The following is a 21,756-nucleotide window of genomic DNA, read 5'->3' as shown; positions in this document are numbered from 1 at the left end:
GCACATTTATTCACAAGCATCACATCAATAATATCCTAGATTAAATTTCTATTTATATGATCATAGCTCTTCTTGAAAAATTTCTGAATGGTTCAAAATGATGAAAACAAAAATAAATTAGAAATTACTTATTTATTTTACAATCTTGAAATCCTAAACAGCTTACATATGAGCTGGCCTTCAAGTCAGGGGTATTCAGATTAGGTCTTTTATTCTTTAACTAGAAAGAATGTTATTAGTATTCTGCGGGCTTTACAGAGGCTAGAGAAATAATATCACTGGAACACAGATGCCAAAACTGAATTAAGTAAGAAAGGTACAGAAAAGCTCTCCATGAGAAAACAATACACCAGAATATTAAACATCACAGGATACAACTCATTTGCATATTGACACCATGTAACACAGAGTCATCAGAATACAATGTGTATCATTATCTATCTCCCTACCTCATGGGGCCTCTGTACCTGAGACTGCAATAAAAGAACTTTAGGCTCAAAAGAGCTGGATTTTGTTGAGAAGGCCCCCAATACCTGCTAAACTTCTGTGGTCCTGTTAACCAACACGTTAGGCTTTGGAGCAAGAAGATGGTAAGTATAAGAAAGGAGAGACAGCAATAGGGGGTAGGTGGGTAAGGCTGTGTGTTGGAGGTGGCATGGGATCAGGAAGAGGGAGAGAAGTAGGGGCCTAGAATGCAACAGAAAAGACTTTTTCCTTCTCTAATACTTGGGTGTCACTTAATAAGCAATCAAGAACCATGGTGGGGGGGGGGCATAGTGTGAGGACTATGAATGCTACTGTGGGACTTTACACAGGAATCTTTTCATCTCAGGGTGGAGTCTGGAATACAAGTCCAACAATAAATGCTCTCCTTCTGGCAAAGGTCACACACATGTCCATCACTCCCTTAACTACTCCTCCCTTCAAAAGGTGAACTGGTTCTCTTTGCCTGAGGCAATTTCCCTTATGTTTCCCTTCCTGAACTGACAATGGGAACAGTGGGCTCCCTAAATTACAAATTAGCCTTCTTAGGACAAGCAGTTCAAAATAGGTCATCAGGGGTGTCTTTTTTCTTACATGAGAGAATGACTGAATCACAGGCTGCCAGATGCTTCTTTAAACTATTGAGGTTGAGGTAGATCATGCAGTTAAGTTAAGGGTTTTAGCATTGTACTAGCATCCGTTTTGAAAGAGCTCATTTAAAAGGGAGAACTTGAGGAAATTCCTTTGTTTCAGAAAGGGATATATGGCTTGACTTTGGGTCACTGATTTCTGATCTTTTCTGATATTAACTCTCATCATCTTTAGATTTGGTCATCCAAGGGAAAAACTAACATTCTCAAAACAAACAAACATGCTGTATCATAGCAGTTGGAATCAGAGCAGGAAAAGAGATGTATCAAATTCAGTAGTGTCTCTTTTCTCATAACCAGTTAAACATTACCTCTATTAGCTCTACCAAGGATGCTTTATGGCCAGCCACACATTACAGTAAGTTAGTACAAAAGGTTGATTTTTATTGACTATATTTTCTACAGAACATGCAGGCTATAGAGCTAGAAGGAGACAGGAAGACTGATTTAAAAAAAATACACACACCACATTTGTAGACTGGCAATTATTTTTATTTATCAACAAAATTTCCCTAAATGACAAAGATTCCCTTTACCTCTTGGGATCCACTGCCAGGTTTTCTACTATTATTAGAATATTCTAAATTACTTATTGGTACCCTCTTCCTCTTTTTCTAAGTTTCTTGAAAAGTCATCCTTAACCCAAAACATAAGGAATGAAGTAACAGTTGTCATATATTATAAGACTATCAGAAAAAGAGGGAGCTCTAAGAAGTGACCTAGTTTAATTTTCTATTGAGGAATGTGAGGTCCAAACAGGGGTGGGGTGGGGGTGTGGGGGACAGCACTTGCCTCTCTATTTTTGTTTTTTTGCTCAACAAATAAAACATTCACATAGAAATTTTGGAAAGCAGCAAAAAAAAAAACATATACAAAGGCAGGGAAACTTTTATATTCTTAACGTAAAGGCAAACACTGTCAAAATATTGGCAGATTTTCTTCTGTCCTTTTCCTAAACAGTATTTTTTTTATACTGAAGAGATTTTTCAGTACATGCAACTTTCTGCCTTCCTTTTGGAAAAAACAACCATGATACCTAAGTATCTTCCCATATATGTCAGCAAAAACTCCTGGAAATCATCATTTTCAATGACTGCATAATATTTTATCCAATTACTATATCAGCTTTATTTACTCTAATGTGGGACAAATATAATTTGTTTCTAATTTTTTACTATTCTAAAAAATGCTACAATAAAGATTTGTGTCAGCAAATACAGAGTATTTCCCTAGGATAAATTAAGGTATAAAGCATATAGGCAATACTCTTTAAACCACCTCTTTTGTCTACGTGATGCTCCAAGCACACACAGAAACCACATGTAGGAAGAGATATTACATAGGAAGAGATCAGTCACATGGCTCCACCTCCCAGCAAGGCAAAATATCTCAACTGTAACTTGGTTTCCATGGTGTCCTAACAGCACTGAAAGTGGAAATGGGGTGACATTTAACAGGTCACGTAAGCCTTTCTTCCTGTTAGAGGGATGTCCTCCAGAACTTTTCAGATTGACACTGGGCTTGTTATAAAAGGGAAAGAGATTTATAGAGCCAAATAATTTTTTATCTTTGACAGGAGTGTCTTGTAATAATGTCCTGTCAGATTTTGTGCTGACAAAGATTTAGGAATCTTTCTATCAATTGCCAAAATTTTCCCTCTTCAAATGAAGCATGGTTGAAGTTACTGAATTACCTTGCTTCAGTGAGCATGATCTAGACTAACTGCTCTTCGACTTCCTTTAGCCCATTGACCTTTTATTTGGCAAGTACCCACAAATTATACTTGTCCTTGGTAGTGAGAGTTGCCAGGAGCTTTGGGGTGTATGGAAACATATTGAGGGAGATCCAAAAAGGGAACTATTAAACAAGCTCTGGGATTGGTAGTTTTCCTACTCCTCAATAGCACAAAAAGGCAGAAAAGTCAATTATCAATATTACCTTATCTAAAGGGAACACTCTAAGAAAAGTACAGGAAATTTCTATCAAGAGCTACATAAATGCAAAAGCCACTACCATTCTTCATGTGACTAAAAACATTCCTTAAAAAAAAAAAGATTTTATTTATTTATTTTTAGAGGGGAAGGGAGGGAGAGAGAAACATCAATGTGTGGTTGCCTCTTGTGCATTCCCTACTGGGGACCTGGCCTACAACCCAGGTATGTGCCCTGACTGGGAATCAAACCAGTGACCCCTTACTTCACAGGCCAGCCGGAACTCAATCCACCGAGCCACACCAGCCAGGGCAAAAATTCCTTTGGTTCTATAGCTTTTTGTCCCTTCATCAGATTCATCTTATCTCTACCCACAAGCTACTTAGTCAGTATATTTTTCAAATAGTATTTGGCAAACATTTTTATGAATGGACTTTAGTCTTCTCTTTTAAAGTAATATTTTCAAAATTTAAAAAGTGCTCTAGCCCTGGCTGGTGTAGCTTAGTGGATTGAGCATGGGCTGAGAACCAAAGTGTCGCAGGTTCGATTCCCAGTCAGGGTACATGCTTGGGTTGCAGGCCATGACCCCCAGCAATCACACACTGATGTTTCTCTCTCTCTATCTCCTTCCCTTCCCTCTCTAAGAATAAATAAATAAAATCTTAAAAAAAAAAAAAAAGTGCTCTGGCCAGAGCATGGCAGTAGAGGAATAACAAGTGTGAATAGCCATTGAGATGTACTCTAAGTTAAGTTGTCCAGTCCTGAAACATTCAATCCTTTCTCTAATTTTTCTAATCACTATACCCATCACAACAGGTAGCAGCTATAGCAGAGATGCATTTGAGCTAAATGACTGTGGTTACCAAGTGCTACAGTTTCAATAATAATAATAATAATAATAATAATAATAATAAATAAACAGGCAGTGAGATATTTACTGATTGGTATGTCATGGCCAGAGAATATGACTTTTGAATTACACCTAGAATTTTGTTACAAGATTTACTTATTAGTGGTATTTTTGACCTCAAAAGCCCCAATACAATGATTTCTAGCAGTGGAAAAACAAAAACATCCATGTAATCAAGTCAATATATAAAATGCCACAGAGAATGCCAATGAATGTTTTTCTGGTTGTACTTAAATTATCTAAAACAGAAATGGCAAGATATAGTTAAATTGGGAAATTTTTACATATAAAAACCACCATCTTATGGTGGCCCTGGGCACTTACCCTTTCCTGTGACGTTTGATAGCGGAGGTGAAGGGCCGTGGGGTCCCAATCTACAGCAATATAGGCATTTCCAATGAAAGCTCTGTCTTCCCCACAGTCAATTTTACAGCCTCTGCAAAATCTAAAGGGGGAAAAAATATACTGAGGAAAAAATAATTATGAAGTAAAAAAATTTTTCTTTATCAGAATTATTCTCCCTTTCTACTTCCCTACATTCCTTCTTGGGCTTCACAACTTGTTATGGGCTTTTTACTTCAGGCTGATACATTTACACATATGAATTAATAATTCTTAGTATTTCAGGGAATCCTGCTTATCAATTCTTAAGTCTCTGTGGCAAAGAAATAATATGAGAATTGGATATTTGAGGTAACACACTCCTAAAGAATTCTAAATTCAGTTATTTCATGTTCTGTGGACAATTTATCTGCAACACCACCCATTTCCTTTTGTAAAATGGCACATTAAATAAATGTATATAAAAATGTATGGGGTGGTGGAGCGACCATGACAAAGCTGTGGCTCCAATGCCTACGTTAAACTCAATTTGTTGAGTCTATCCCAGTCTTCTGGAGGCTAACTTCAGTACTCAGGCATTTTCCAACCTGGAATTACTGTATACTGACCAATCTTCATGACTCTTCTGAAAACCCAAACAGACTTCCAGCAAGGTCTAGTAAGTAGACTACATTCTACTGGGCTCAGAATTGCTAAATTAATTTATAATTAAGGAGCAGAAGGCAGAGAAAAATAAATGTTGATCATAAACTATGAACTTGACAAGACTGTAGAGTTTATAAAATCAGCTATGTCTGAAGAGTAAAACATAAGCTACAGACTCACAGTGAAGAGATGAATGAACAATTCCTAAGTTTATTTCAAGTTTCTCATTATTCATTATTATGTCTGAAACCTGGAAATCTTATGAAAAAGGTATAATATCTGGAGCTGCAATTTCACTGATGAAAATTTTCTTTTGCAGAAGGTCACTTTACCTATACCATGGGCACCAAGCACAGGAGTTCCCATCTTTCTGCACAACTCGTAGAGTGAATGGATACTGATAGCCCATACTGTCATCACTGAAACAGAACATAAACCAAAGAGAGTAAGAAACATTTCTGATTTGAGGTCTCAACTCTTTTTCATTTTCCTGTGAAGTAACCCTGGGAAGGGGCATTTGTCACAGCAGTATGCTCACATTTTCAGCTCTATGCTACTTTCCCTAACGCATTAGCTGTGCCCTGTCCCAACTGCACTTAAGGTTCCCATGATGTATCCTTGCTTACAGAAGTACAGATGTACTAGACTGCCAGATATCTCTGCAGGTTCATGTGGCCCACACAAATTTTACAGGATAATCTAATCAATTACCAATTATCCTTCAGCCCTAATCCTATCAAAAGATTTAATTCACATTAAACTAATTAGACCTTTCCATGACAAGAACTTTGACACACCACAGAAAACTGAAAGATCATAATGGTCTTTAGAAAAGTTGGCTATTTATTTAGAAGCTTATTTTATTTTTAAAAGATTTTATTTATTTGTTTTTAGAAAGAGGGGAAGGGAAGGAGAAAGAGAGGGAAAGAAACATCAGTGTGTGAGAGAAACATCAGTTGGTTGCCTCTCACACACTCCCAACTGGGGACCTGACCAGCAAACCCAGGTATGTGCCCTGACTGGGGATCGAACAGGTGACCTTTTGGTTTGCAAGCTGGCACTCAAGCTACTGAGCCATACCAGCCAGGGCTAGAAGCCTTTTTAAAGAATTTTTTTATTTCTTGATTTTGGAGAGAGGGGAAGGGAGAGAAAGGGAGTGGGGAGGAAAGAAAGAGGGAGAGGGAGAATCATTGATTTGCTGTTCCCCTTATTTATGCATTCATTGGTTGATTCTTGTATATGCCCTGACAGGGGATCGAACCCACAACTTGGGTGTGCTGGATCAATGCTCTAACCAAGTGAGCTACCTGGCCAGGGCTTAGCAGCTTTGTTTGTTTGTTTAATCTACAAACCAAGTTTTCCAAATCAATCTATTAATTCTTATTCTTATCATGAGAGCTGGCATCTTAATACTTTAACAAAAGGTTAAAATTAGCTTTAAAATTAGCCAAATATCTAAGATAGTTACATGTACAAAGGATACACAAATTAAAACCATTTAAAAGGCAATAGATACTATAATCTGTTTTTAAACATAGCTTTTATATTCAGAAATTATTGTAAAATTAAAACCTTAGAAAACAAATGTATTCTTTCACTGTTACTCAAGTGGTGTCTCTGGTTACCAGGGTACTTGGAGTTTTTGTACTTTTCTCTGACTGACTGTTATGTGTGCTGTGGTGCCCTGATGAGGGTCCAGGACACAAAGCCTCAGACTTTCCAGGGTACACCATGTCTTCTGTACCAAGGATTCCAGTCAGCTCTGTCCCATGACTGTGTCAAGTGCCAGATGAAAGGCCACTCTGGCAGAAACAGATGGCAAATACTTAAGGTATGGGTCAGCATCTCTCAAACTTAACTCTCCTAACATTGCTAAACTTTCAATTTTGCAGTTCACAGGCTGTTTGTGCAGAAAGTATTGGGTGAAAAACTGACTTACTGCTAGTGCAGTCAAGTCAAAAGCAAGGACTTTCAGAATGAGGAGCTCCACTCTTAGAATTTGTTTCTTGGTGTAGGTATCATCTGTAATGTGCACAAAGTCTAAAGCTTCTGGGGGTATGTATATTTCTTCAAACTTTGAGGCCAACAGCATAGCAGCAGTGCCTCCAAGCTGGTTTTCCTCTCAGCAAAGACATGGATGAAAGGAACCTATTGATGTAGTTCACAGCCAAGTGCAGAGTCTTATTCTGTACTTGATATTCTTCTCCTACTTCAACTAACCAGTCCAGAAGGATAGCCCTCATATTGTTGGTGATGTCTGGCTGTTTCTCCATTTAACCCACTACATTTAATCTCTATTCCCCTAAGGCATGTGTGAATACCCTCAATCTCCCTTGCTGCCTCTTCCTCCTCTTTTCAACTTCTAAATGTTGGAATGCATCAGGAATTAGATCTTGGGCACTTTCTCTATCTAATTTTTACTGTTTAAATGGTATCATCTGGTCCCAGGACTTTAAACACCAATTATTTATTGATGACACCTGTATTTGTATTTCCAGCAAAGACACTTAAGTCTATTTCCCACTTGATAATATAACATTCATTTTAAATTTAATTTGATTCCTGTTATCGCTTGCCAAACCCTGCTCCTTCTCCAGTCTTCCTCATTTCATTAAACGTTACCACCATTCACAAACAACTGCTCTGGCTGAAAACCTAATTTGGACTCCTCTTTTCCTCATATTCCATATCCAATTCATTGACAAGCCCTGGAAAAAGTCCTCAGAGTTTACTAAACACAACAGTTACCAACTAAATTGCTTATCTATTATTTGAAGTTTTCCTTTAAGATTTATTTACCTTAAGCCTCATTTAACCATCAAAAGACCCCATACCACAACAAATAACCTATTAGCTAAAAGAACTTCTTTACTCAGTTCACACACAAGCAGAACTCTAATTTGCACCATGACAGCAAGAAAATTATCTGCAATTCAACTGAAATGTAAATATAGTATCACAATACCAATATTTGTTAGAAGTAAATACTTTCAGCAATCCAACAGAACAGTGGCAAGAGGAATGGAAAGAAAACAGAAGATGTTTCTTCCCTTTCTCTTTTAAAATTATTTTTTAAACGATTTTATTTATTTATTTTTAGAGAGGGGAAGGGAGGGAGAAAGAGAGGGAAAGAAACATCAACGTGTGGTTGCCACTTGAGTGGTCCCTACTGGGGACCTGGCCCGCAACCCAGGCAAGTGCCCTGACTGGGAGTCAAACCTGCAATCCTTTGGTTCACAGTTTGGTGCTCAATCCACTGAACCACACCAGCCAGGGTCTTTTTTAAAATTAATATTTAGTAAGAGAAAGGAAGGGAAGGAGGGAGAAAGAGACTGAAGGAGAAACACTGATTTGTTGTTTCACTTATTTATGCATTCATTGGTTGATCCTTGTATGTGCGCTGACTGGGGGTTGAACCTGCCACCTTGGCATAGCAGGATGATGCTCTAACCAACTGAGAAAATTGGCCAGGGTGAGATGTTTATTTTCTGTGACTAGATTTATAAAATTATTCTACATTAACATGACATGGCATGGAAATAATCCAACTGAATTATCTGTTATGGCATGAGACTTTTTCAGTGTTTATATATAGATAGATATGCACACTATGGCTCCCATTATGAATTTCAGAGGGTTGAGATAACACAAATGTCCTGGTGATTTCATACTCTCTACTTTAACAGTAACAGAAGTCAAGGATATTATCTGAAGTATTTAAAGCATTAGCAGGAAGGATTACTGAATGAAAGAATTATTAGACACTAGAAAGCCTAGGTCATGAAAGGAAGCTGTATAGTCTCTCCTGCTCAAAAGATCAAACCAAATGGTTGAATTACATGTTCCCTGGATGGTTCTTAAAAGAGTGATTAAACTTACATAAAATGGGTTCCATAAATCACAGGTCTAGGCTGAACCTCTGAACTCACCAATCCTGAGCATGGTTACTAGCTTCTTGAGGTGGAAGTGGGCTGGCTAATCGAGATACTTGAATCCAAACTGCATCATACAAGTCTTTCTTCCGGGTATGTACCGTACATGGAACAATCAGTGGCATCCCAAAGAGGCTGGGGCGATTCTTCTGAGATGATAGGAAATATAGTTCTGTCCTCATCTGTATGCACAAACAAGAAAAGAGAGAACTGAGAAGATAGGCCTCTGATTCCTCCATTTTGCTCTTCTATGACTGCCAATAACAGCTATCACTACCATTTTCAAATTAGTCACCATCACTCTTTATTAATATGAAGAGAACTGTTACAGTGGAATCACTGGAAGATTGAAGTATTGCCAATTTCAGAGTAGCTATTAAACTAGGATTTTCAGTATTTAATATTTTCACACTACTTTGCTCTGATAAAACATTTCATGCACATACTGAATCATACGTAAAAACTAGTAGTTTTGTAGCTCAAGGCTTTAAAGCAATTAAAACTCTTTCTCTAGAAAGCATGCCAATAAACCACAGTTCCCTTAAAATACAATTTTTTAAAAATAAGCTGTTGACAACTGTTGTTACAGCAGCGATTCCTAAATTTTGGGAGACTTATAAAACAAGTTGTTTTTATTTTTTAAATACATGACAAATTAAAAGCAAGATGAAATGTAAAAATTTTTGCTTTGAGTATGTTAAGAAGATTTTTATGAAATTCCTTAATGAATAGATACTATGCAAAATTAGCTTGGAAATGGTTGCTTAATAAAACAAAAATTTAGTCTAATAGCTTGTTGGGAGCTCAGGATTATTTAAAAAAGCTGCCAAGCACTTGGGCACTTAATTTCTTAAGTTGGTCTTTATGTAATAGAGAAGCTGAATCAACAACTTTTTTTTTAGATAAAAAATTTTTAAAGATTTTATTTATTTATTTTTAGAGAGGGAACGGAGGGAGAAAGAGAGAGAGAAACATCAATGTGCGGTTGCTGGGGGCCGTGGCCTGCAACCCAGGCATGTGCCCTGACTGGGAATCGAACCTGTGATGCTTTGGTTTGCAGCCCACGCTCAATCCACTGAGCTATGCCAGCCAGGGCCTGAATCAACAACTTTTAAACTCACTAAGGGTTAGCTAGTTTCTAAGTGAAGACTCTTCTATTTCAGATTCTCATGCAATTTATTTTGCTGTTATTCAATTAAACTTAGCTAAATACAAGATTTTAAGACCTCATTTCATGTGCATTATTAAAGACCCACAGAAACATAGACAGTGTTCAGAACTATTTTTAAAATTCTAAAAACTTAGATTAGTTGTTCTCTTCTCAAACTTCTACTCTTATTCCATGCCAACTCTCAGATGACTTCACTAAATAAGTTTTATTTTATTTGTTTATTATTAAAATCTGTCACTAAATTTAAATAACAATCTCATTCCTCTACTCTTCTCAGTGTATCTGTTCTTCTTTCCTCCCTCTCCCCCTTGATTACACCTTCCCCACCTCTTTTTTGAAATTGACTTGTCCTTTAGTTGTTGTGTCAATGCACTGTTTTTGTATTTCTCCCTTTATTCTCTGAATATTCTTGCCTATGTTGCCTGGCCTTATTCCTCTTCTTTTTTTACCTTGTAGAAGGGAATAGAAGAAAAACTTTCAAGGTAGTTAAACCATGAGATCGAATGTCTAAAAGAAGAAGGTGACATATTGTAATAACTACCTACCATGTCAGATGAGTAACAGACTTATTAGGGTGATCACTTTGTAACTTATATAAATGTCTAATCACTATGTTATATGAGGGGGTACCTCTCAAAATGGAATTATCTTCTGGAGGCCAGACCCCTTGTAGTACAGGCTTCCTCCACTAGGTAATGCTCTAGGAACCCATCTGTATAAGTCCCATCTGTATCAGTGTACCAGCTAGCACTGTTGTGAGAGGCTATGTTTGGCTTCAGTGAACTTTTTTTGCAGACCTTTCAATGTGTTTGCCTATTTCATGATGGGTGATTTAGGAGCGCACCTGTCCACAGTGCGCTGAGTGTTCAGCAGTTTTTGACCAAAAACTGCATGATTTCGGTGCCCCACCCTCCCTATTCACCCGATCTCACTCGAGTGACTTTTTTTTGTTTCCCTGAGTGAAGAAAGTCCTCAAAGGGAAATATTTTGCCAATGTGGAAGAGGTGAAAAAAAAAAAAAGGCAGAAACACTAAAAGGCATCAAAATCAACAAGTTCAAAAACTGTTTTGAGCAGTGGAAAAAATGTCTCAATAGGTGTACTGCATCAAATGGAGAGTACTTTGAAGGTGACTGAAGTTTAAATGTATGAGAATACATAATTTTTTATAAATAATAAATTCTGGGGTTTTTTGGGTCCTCCCGCATATACCTGAAACTAATGTAATAATGTAGTCAACTACAATTAAAAAATTATTGAAAGAAAGAAAGAAAGAGAGAGAGAGAAAGAAATGGCTCTGGCTGCTGTGGCTCAGTGGACTGAGTGCCGGCCTGCGAACTAAAGGGTTGCAGGTTCAATTCCCAGTCAGGGCACATTACGGGGTTGCAGGCCAGGTCCCCAGTAGGGGATGTGTGACAGGCAACCACACATTGATATTTCTCTCTCTCTTTCTCCCTCCCCTCTCTCTAAAAATAAATACATAAAATCTAAAAAAAAAAAAGTAAAAAAAAAAACACACAAAAAACGACAGAAATGAAGAAATGATAAACTCAATTAGTGTTTTGTAAGAAGGAATTAAAGGGCATAGTAATATACTGAATACAGGGTTTTAGAAGAAAATGGGGGAGGGATTTAAGAACACTTACAGACTTTAGCTTGGAAGAATGGTGTTGTCTTTCATCGAAATAATGGGAAAAAGGAGCTGACTTGGGACAGAGAGATAGTAAAATCAATTTTAGGTATTCCCAAAAGCAGTTGGCTAGATCATAAAGGAAACTAGAAATAGGGGATTGGTTAAAAGATGAAAATTTAAAGCTGACAATATGGCTTTGTGGTCTAATAATTACAAAAACCTGTACATAATGTTGTAGGAATTACCATGTACTTTATATAACATATACATGATAATTGAAGAGAGTTGGTTTTTAAAAAAGGATTTTTAAGAGTACATCAGGGTTTTTTATTTTATTTTTTTGAGAGAGAGAGGAAGGGAAGGAGAAAGAGGGAGAGAAACATTGATTGGTTGCCTCTTGTGCAACCAAGACTGGGAATCAATAAGCAACTTTTCACTTGGTGGGATGATGCCCAACCAAATGGGCCACAACAGTCAGGGCCAGAGTTCTTAATATATGATCTGAAAATGCTTGGTAAAAAAAGACAAGGGAAATGCATGAATCACCCAATTATTTTAGCTGATGGGACCAGTAGGAGTTCTGTTTGTTTAAAGATCATTCCAACTCACAAATGTACCCTGTAATTCTCTAGACTGTCCACTCATACAATTCTGTCTAAAATATGGTCCACAGAACATCATCCACAGTGAGTTTCTATGGTCAGAAACTCACTTTAGTCAAAGGTTACTTACTAATTCAAAGAGGGTGAGGCAGTACATTTCAAGAATTAGCACAAAGCAAATAGCTATGTAATCACTAGTCAAATCATCAAACAGAATGCAGCTAGTGCTCCAAAAGCCTCCCTCTTGCTTCCTCACTATCATACATTTTTGGTGTCCCCCACCTCCCCCCAAACAGATAAACAAAACCTTCTGCAAATGCATCCACACTTATATGGCAGAGAGATATACATAACTACATGAATATATAAGAGACACAAACTTTCATTTAAAGAATATAGTGTTCTGATGTGCTGCTATCCTGTTGCTGATTAATATATGGGAAATGCCATTTCATACATAGGCGGTGATTATTTACAATAGCATACATGACATCCTGAAAGTGTAGACAATGAAGAAGTTGCAAAGACAGAAATGGCTGTGTTTCACAAGTGACACTGGCAAGAACAGCAGTAAGTTGCCCAATATTAAACTAACCATTTTTCGGTGGACTGCAATGATGTAACCTGTACAGGGATTGTCAGGAAGAGATGGCATATGACCATTCACCATTCCATTTGTGAAGCTTTTCTCAGTTCCACATGGCACAACAGTGTTTGGCATTCCATTGGGGATGAATATTGGTCGGGGCAGGTCCCCATTGGTGGTTAGGGTTAACATTCCATTTGTAGATGGGGAAGAGGATAAATCTACAAATTCAAAGTATAGCATCATAAGTTTGTGGTACTTCCATCTTTGATCTTTTCTCAAATATTGTGAGGACCCAGACCACTGATAGTATAATCTAACAAAGGAAAAGGAGAAATATTTCAAATAATAACTGTAGATTAATTAGAAGATTTTAATTTCAGATTTTACTTTTATAACTCACACTTAAGACTAAATGACAAAGCAAGAATAACTGTTGCAAAGTGTAAGCAGAATTTATTTTTTTAATATACCCACAAGAAAACATAGCACAATTGAGTGTCTATTACATCCTATGGAGAACTTCAATCTCAGGTCACAGTGTTAAGTAGAATTTTTGCAGAAAATGATACCACGATACCATGATACCATGGTATCAGATAACATGATGTGGCAAGCAACCAGTTGCACCACTTGTTTTTTTTTTCATCTTCTCTAAAAATTCATTTCTCCATTCCTCTAAATATGCTCTGTTCAATATAGTAGCCTCTAGCCAGATGTTGCTTTTCCTTTTTTTCATTATTTTACTTTTTTAAAGCAGTTTTAGATTCACAGCAAAATAAGAAGGTACAGAAATTTCCCACATACCCTTTGTCCCCACACACGCATAGCCTCCCCTATTAATAACAACCCCCTTAACAACCCCCACCAGGTGGTACATTTGTTACAACTGATCAAAGATGTTGCTTTTTAAATTCAAATGAAATACATTTCATTTCCTCAGTCTCAGCCACTTTTTAAGTGTTCAACATTCCATGTGACCAGTGAGTACTGTACTAGATGGTAAAGATTGTAAGAAATTTCCATCACTATAGAGAGTTCTACTGGTGAATGAAGATCTAAACAATAAACCAGTATTAAATATCATCCACCAACCCATCAGTCCTATCTATTAAGTGCCAGTGAGAGGAACTTCATTCTCTCAAAAGCCCTTTAAAACTGAGGAATGAACCTAATTATCACCAGTACAAAAATGAATAAACAAACCATATCAATGGTCAAAAGGCTCATTAGATGACCATATTAAATCATATGTAATATCAGATAAACAAATTCCTTTTTGGTTATATTTGTTGTCATGTCTTTATATATATTTTAAAGATTTTATTTATTTATTTTTAGAGAGGGGAAGTCAGGGAGAAAGAGAGGGAGAGAAACATCAACGTGTGGTTGCCTCTCAAGTGCCCCCTACTGGGGACCTGGCTCGCAACCCAGGCATGTGCCCCAATCAGGAATCAAACCAGCAACCCTTTGGTTTGAAGGCCAGTGCTCAATCCACTGAGCCACAGCAACCAGGGAGTCATGGCTTCTGACAGTATAGTCTCCTCATACCACCTGCTGCCATGTATTAGATAGAAGAGTAAAAAGAGATCTGAATTCCAGTGAGATTAACTCATTATTATCTATTTAACTTAGTTACTTAGGTTCTCTGAATTTTAGGTTCCTCACTTATAAAATGAAGAATCTGAGCCAAATCATCACAAAGGTTTCCTTCAGCCTCCAAAATTCTTTTGCTTTGATATCTTTAGCCCAAATAAATATAAAGAGGATAATAACCCTTAGACCAGTATTTAAAGCTGAAATAATGAAAACAAACTCTAGTTCTACCATACCTGTTTGTATTGGACTAGAAGCTGAAATTGGAGATCCAGGGATGGGAATTTCAAATGCACACAAAAATCCACTTACTGAGAGTCGTACTTTTTGGTTGTCCTGAGGGAAATTCTATAGAAAAAGAGGCAAGATAAGAAGGGGGAGGCAGTTCAGATAAAATGGAAAATGTGATATATTTCAAGTGGGTATCTTAGGTGCTCTTACCATTAAACAAACAAGATGAGTGAATAATATTTCTTAAATACTAAAAGATGAAAGGTAGATAAACTAACCTCACTGAAACTGTTACCTCTTTCCACAGAAAAGTATGTTGTGTTTAACTGTTTTCTTGAGTTTTGTCCTTCATATCAGACATATAAACCCAAAACCCTCAGAGAGATCCCATCTTTGTATTACATATGGACAAAATGTCAACAAGGTAGGAGTTTGTTCAGCAACCCCAAAGGTTAAGTATAAATAATACCAATGGGTAGGCTCTCAGTTTAGGGATTGCAATATATTTATTAAATTGCTTGTTTCTCTAGTTGGTACATAGTGATTTGTGTCAATTTCTCTTTACTTTGTAAATTCTGAGTGTGCTGAAAGGGCAGGTATATATATATATATTCATCAATAAATACTGAAAAACAGCATTCATAAATACATAAAACACTTTAACCCAAGAACTCTAGTGACAGTGGTAATACAGAAGAGCTACCAATTGTAGCAGCAGAAGTCCCTGGGGGAAATACTCCACACAGGTAGCCTTGGGTTTACATAATCCCCCTTTTAAAAAAATACCACCATCATTATTACTCCTTTATCCTGGCAGACAACCCTTTTAAGTTCCTGGGATGGAAAACTTGACAATTTTTTTTGTTCAGTTGTTGTTTCATTTTATTATCTCCCTGGGTCATTTAACATCATAATTAATTGAGAAAACTGCTCTTTGAAGGATGGAATCAAGGGTTTCCTAGAAAGAATAGTTAATATTACCTTTATGTTAGAGCCATGTACTTCTGCAAGAAGAATTTGCTCTGATTTAAGTCCACAGAGATCACTCAGCTGTTTTTTCAAACCTGTGTACTTTTCATCCATATTCAGTCTTAGTCCATAACGTACAGGGGTAGTACCGTCCAACTTAATAACTAGTAAAGAGAAAAGATCTTCTATCAGTAAAATGCTGACTTCACTAAAAGTTTTACACTGTATATATGCATCTATGACTTGGAAATAGGAAACATTCCAATTTAGAATTTTTATTTTATATTCATATGGTACTTAGGGGTCATATTGAGTGAACTCATTTTTTTTTTTTTTACATTCATCTGAAATAGAAGTGTGAATGGCTTTCCAGGATTTTAAAGAGTTTCTGGCATGTTTGAAACTAACAGAGGAATCAATAGGCACAAGAATGGACCCATATTCCAAGTCTTTCAAACCTCAAATCATGTCTGAAATTAGACTGCTAGATTATGACAGGCTGACTATTAATTTTTATGAGAACGCCTTATAAACAAATGACCATACTTACAAATTTAGACTGCTTGAAAATGTAAAAAACAATGGAGTTAAATAATTTTTCAGAATGTTGTGACCTACCTGTTATTTCTAAGTGCATATAACTGTCCATTGGTAGTGGCAAAGACAAAAAATTGAATGGGTCAAATCGGACACTTATATGACCACATGTCTTGCATTTGACTTGGGACCTTAACTGCCCATGAAACAAATCTACAACAATTGATCTATTCCTTCTCAGATGGTTGTCCCAGGCCTATCAGGAAAAAGATTAGAGAAAAAAAGATTTTTTTCAAAATTTAAAAGAATAGTATTTCTACACAAATTCAAAGAAACTTGTTAAATAAATGAGGTTTAAATGTCAAGAACATAATCTTTAACTTCCATTTAAAATATAAAAGCTTTCTGCCTACATACTTATAATTCAGATATATAATTGAAAATGTATTGCCTACTAGGATAGTAGAGAAAAGCAGTTATTCAATAGAATGTGGTTCTTTCTGCTCAACCTATAAAATATAAAATTCAGATGAAAAATCTTATTTTTTCTTTGTTCATACCATGGTAATGATGATTATTAGAGTTCTTTGTCCATTAATAAGCAAATAAAATGTGTCTGTCGGCCACTATACATATTATGCTAGTAATTATGGGACTCTTGAAGTTCTACTGAATGATTCCTATATCTTTTCCCAAAGGTGTACAATGTGAAAAGGTTACATTTTTCTATTTTCATTAAGGGTGCTTTATCTTGGCATTACTACACAAAAATTTAGCAGAAAAATACAAATTCCTTCACTTTCATACTAAAATTCTGATCACAGAATTTAAGTTGTGCAACACACACTCGTGGCCAAAACATTTTATTTATTGCTTACATTAGAAAATCAAAACCAACAAACCTCTGCAGCTACTTCCCAGTCTGGTCGGCCATCACTGTCCTTCAGTTCCACATACGGCTTCTCATGGACTCGGTTGAGGTCTTCATGAAGACCATCCAAGAGAAAAGCCAGGAGTTCTTGAGAGTCTTGTTGCTGGAACCCATTAAACCTGGGAGCGTATTTTGCTATGGTCCACTAGAAATGTAAGAGGAATCAAACTCATTATTTGCTACTTCATAAAATTTAGAATGAGCATGCCCCATAATTCAACCAGAGGCATTATAAGAAGGTAAAAAGTATGGTATTTAGTCTGTCCCTATTTCAGCAAATATATTTTGGATAATCATAAAAGCTTTCTAATCTTAATCTCAAACAACAACAACAACAAAAGTACTTGGCCAATATTGCAACCTAGTTCAGCATCATAAAAGCAAACAGTTCTTTTGGTATTCAGGTATTACTTAAGACAGGCAGGGCAGAAACATTAAAACAGCATTTGCTTATATTAAAAGAATTCTTATTATCATGTTTGCTTTTACAGTTAACCTTTCTTATCTGGCTGTATCCTAATTTTTATTATTAGAGGCAGAACAGCTTCATGTTTAATGGTTAAGGACTTACTAACTAGCTTGCAACCTTGGGCAAACTATTTAACTGCTCTGAGCCTTAGTTCCTCAGCCATAAAATGGAAACAGTAGACTCTGGCTGGGTAGCTCCGCTGGTTACAGCGTTATCTTGATAAACTAAGCTTGAGAGTTCCATTTCCATTGGCACATACAAGAAGCAACCCATGAATGCATAAATAGGTGAAACAAAACATCAATTTCTCTCTTTCTCTCTCCTTCTTCCTTTCTCTAAAATCAATTAACTTAAAAAAAAGGGGATAATAACATCACTTTATGTTATAGCGCCACATAGAGAAGATTAAGTGGAACAACAAATCAGTCTATATCCTTTCCTCTAAGATCAATACATTTTAACAAATGAGGATAATAACAATATCACCTTATATTATAGGGCCATAGAAAAGATTAAATTAATTAATATACATAAAGTAATGAGAACAGTGCCTGGTAAGTGGTAGTCAAACTTTTAACTATTACAATTATTACTTTTTTAACATAATTTTACCTTGTTTTTAAATAAAAATAAAAATAACCCTCACTTCACTGAAACTCACTACAAGTGATAGTAATATAAAATGTTACCTATTAATTACATTCTTGCTTCCTGCAACTTTTTAAATTTCTACAGACAATTTAACTAAAACACTAAACATAAAAAACATATAGAGAAAAATAATTACTTAAACAACTACTTAGGACTTAAATATTTTTGTATTATTTTAACTGCTTACCCGAAGCTTTAATGGGGCAATATTCTTCTGGGTTCCACTCCAAAGTTCCTGTACTAAATCCCCATAGCATTTAGCCATATGCCCCTTCATACCAATGGGGTTTGTCCTAGAGGTTTGAGAGGAAGATTTATTGCCAATGATTCTCATAAATAATTATGTGGGCACAAAAATACCTAGCATCTATTTTCTCACATCAGAATATCTTTTTTAAATAAGAGAAGTATCCTGTGACCCTTATTTAATACTAAACAGAGCAAATAAGGTAAGACTTTTCCCTCCCATGGTAAAGAAAGAAGAAATTTAGGTGATAATGAGTTCTTATCAAAGTTATAGAAAGTTAAGAGTTATAGAAAGTTAATGATCAAGAAAGATTACCTGTTGAGTTCATACAGATGTCTCCCTGAGATAAAATACTGTGTCAGTGGCTGTGTGTTACTAACACACTGGATGCTGGAGTTCATGAAGCATGTGTTTCCTAGATTACTCAGACCTGTGGCTCCCTTTTCTGTGGGAACTGGAACAAACAATATGATAACTGAAGTCTAGCTGTAGTAAGATAATCATAGACTAAACAGTTATGTATATTCAATGCAACATTTTTATAACTTAAAAAAAAAAAAGACCTCCATTCCTTTTTTATGGCTGAATAATATTCTGTGTTATGTATATACCACATTTTATTTATCCAGTCATTTGTTGACGGCATTAGTTGTTTCCACATTGTACAATATCTGTTTGATTTTCAATTCTATTGGGTACATTCCTAGGAGTAAAATTGCTGGGGGATATGGTAATTCTCTATATTGCTTTTTGTAGAACCACCCAACTGTTTTCCATAGTGGACGTACCATTTTACATTCCCAGCAGCAACGTATAATGGTTCCAAATTTTCCATATCCTCACTAACACTTATTTTTGTTTTATTGATTATAAATAACCATTTCAGTAGGTATGAACTGGTATCTTGTGGTTTTGGTTGAATTTCCCTAATGACTATTGATGTTGAGCATCTCTTTATGTTCTTATTTCTCATTTGTACATTGTCTTTGGAGAAATGTCTGTGAAAATCTGATGGTCCTTTTTAAACTGAGTTGTCTTTTTGTTGTTGAATTACATAGTTATTTACATGTTGGAGATAATAAGCCCTTATCAGATATATGATTTATAAATAATTTCTCCCAATGTGGAAGTTGTCTTTTCACTTTCTTATTAATGCCTTTGATGCACAAGTTTTTAATTTTGATCAAGTTCAATTTATCTATTTTTTTTGTTGTTACTCCTGATACCGATGTCATATCTAAAAATCCACTGCCAAATCCTAGGTCATGAAGATTTACCTGTATGTTTTTTTCTTAAGAATTTTTTGATTTTTAGGCTGTTGATCAATTTTGAGTTACTTTTTATATATAATGTTAGGTAGTGATCCAAATTAATTCTTTTACATGTGGGGATCCAGTTGTCCTAGAACCTACATGATTCCTCCACCATGATCACACAACATCAATGCCTTGCCATTAACACTAACCAAAAGTCAACCACTGCCTGGACTTGACCATGACCTGGACTGGGTCACCACCACAGAGTTTATCACTATCCTAGGCTGGAGCACTGCCCTAGGCTTGACCACTGATGCATATTTGGAAAGCACCTTGGATTTTGATTTCTTTACTGATGAAGAATCAAACATCACCAGCTTTATGGAAGAAGCCACTGAGGTCATGGCAAATGTCCTCAGTGTCACTGGTGATTATTCAGAAGAACCCCTAACTAGGGCACCAGGTGAGTTCAGCACCACCATGGACACTAACGTGTTAATCTCAGCACTTGCTTAAAAGGATGCAAATGTTCTACTAGCAGTGTCCACCACCATGCTACCCATTGCTTTCCAAGGAGATTCTTAGCTTCAGAACAAGTCTACCACTACACAATACAGGACTGCATAACACAGAAAACCAGTCAAACACAGCATGACCTTCTCAGCCCAGGAGAAACAGCAAGGCATTACTGATCGTGGGCTGAGTGGAGAAAATTTGACACAGTATGGGGAAGGGCCATTTCTTTACCATTTCTTATTTAGTATGAGCTCAATAAATGTTTATTAGTATTGGAAAAAAACATAAATAAATAATTATTTAACTGCAAGGTTAGAAAGAAATTTGATGCTTCAGTAAAAAGAAAAATAAAGAGTGGCCTAGTCACTTTTGGAGCAGAAAGACAAAAGTTAACACTTTAATAGTTGAGAAAGGGAAAAAACCCCCAATAACTTAAGGATAATCTTTTAAGAAATAATACACTGGCAACTAACTTACCTTTGTGTCTGTCTATTTTACTACTGTTTGCTATAAAGGACATTTCCTCAGGCCAACTCATATCTTTGTTTCGAACTAGAAAGACAGAGAAAAAAAATATGTTAATTTCGAATTCACTGAAATCATACCCATTCAACTGCTTTGGTTAAGAAAAAAAGAGCTATTTCTAAATCAGAAAATATAAAGGAAAACAATCAAGTTATTTTTAGTAAGTGACTGAAACCATTCTGACTCTTTATATTGGGAACTTTATAGTCATTTGGTTAGATTTAATTAGTTAGTAAGTTATTCCCTCAGTTATATACCCAAACTAAAATTATACTCAACCACCCAAAGAAGTAATTAAAGTTCTTAAAGTTAATACATTAGAAATACTACAATTCTTTCTTAAATTATGACAACTATGTCATAATCTATTCATTTTAATACAAAGGCAGTTAGTAATGTTTCCATGAATCTTGATGGGAAAAGACACACTAAGTTTTCAATGACATTTGTATAAATCTATGTGTGCATATACAAGTAGCTTTGTTGGTCAGTGACCAGTGCTGATGACTAATAAAAGCCTGTGTCACTAACTATGCAAAAAAATTAGTCTCCTTATTCAAACTCAAAGAACTAGCTTGAAAATTTTAAGAAACTCTGTAAACTTTTAACTGAGTTCACTTGTTTCTACCCACCATTTTCACCTCTTGACAATGAATGTAGACATATTTTTCTTATAATCTAAATAGTAGGTAGGATTATATAAGGGTTTAATGGGTTTTATTTACCATAAAAAATATAATGATCAAATAAAGGTTGGAAAAATTACAAAATGATTATGAAGTAACTAAATCTTTCAACTCTCTCCTTAAAAATCTAATATAGATGCATGCTTCTTTCTTATACCTTCAATTACCAGGTGTTGCTCATCTTGAATTTTCAAATATTCCAATCTATGATCTTCATCATCTAGAAGAGTAAGGTAATTCTGTGTATGGAGGAGGAAAT

General features: G+C 35.9%; 1 protein-coding gene across 2 annotated transcripts in view; it reads right to left on the bottom strand.

Annotated features, from left to right (window-relative positions):
- The window catches only part of USP32 (ubiquitin specific peptidase 32), a 138,304-nt gene that overhangs the window by 6,310 nt on the left and 110,238 nt on the right, over positions 1 to 21,756 (bottom strand). For both annotated transcript variants that reach the window (XM_045836165.1, XM_045836166.1), the window contains exons 18-29: positions 21,655 to 21,736; positions 20,764 to 20,838; positions 18,830 to 18,968; positions 18,455 to 18,560; positions 17,119 to 17,292; positions 16,298 to 16,472; positions 15,692 to 15,843; positions 14,716 to 14,827; positions 12,893 to 13,104; positions 8,891 to 9,075; positions 5,294 to 5,380; positions 4,299 to 4,419 (exon numbers count right to left, since the gene is read on the bottom strand). In XM_045836165.1, coding sequence (XP_045692121.1) covers positions 4,299 to 4,419; positions 5,294 to 5,380; positions 8,891 to 9,075; positions 12,893 to 13,104; positions 14,716 to 14,827; positions 15,692 to 15,843; positions 16,298 to 16,472; positions 17,119 to 17,292; positions 18,455 to 18,560; positions 18,830 to 18,968; positions 20,764 to 20,838; positions 21,655 to 21,736 — 1,620 coding nt within the window. The remainder of the gene's footprint in view (positions 1 to 4,298; positions 4,420 to 5,293; positions 5,381 to 8,890; positions 9,076 to 12,892; positions 13,105 to 14,715; positions 14,828 to 15,691; positions 15,844 to 16,297; positions 16,473 to 17,118; positions 17,293 to 18,454; positions 18,561 to 18,829; positions 18,969 to 20,763; positions 20,839 to 21,654; positions 21,737 to 21,756) is intronic.

Source organism: Phyllostomus hastatus, unplaced genomic scaffold, assembly GCF_019186645.2.
Source record: "Phyllostomus hastatus isolate PE091 unplaced genomic scaffold, TTU_PhHast_1.1 phas_contig_210, whole genome shotgun sequence".
Taxonomy (NCBI): domain Eukaryota; kingdom Metazoa; phylum Chordata; class Mammalia; order Chiroptera; family Phyllostomidae; genus Phyllostomus; species Phyllostomus hastatus.
The sequence above is the reverse complement of the archived record's forward strand: the minus strand, read 5'-3'. Positions and strand labels throughout refer to the sequence as shown.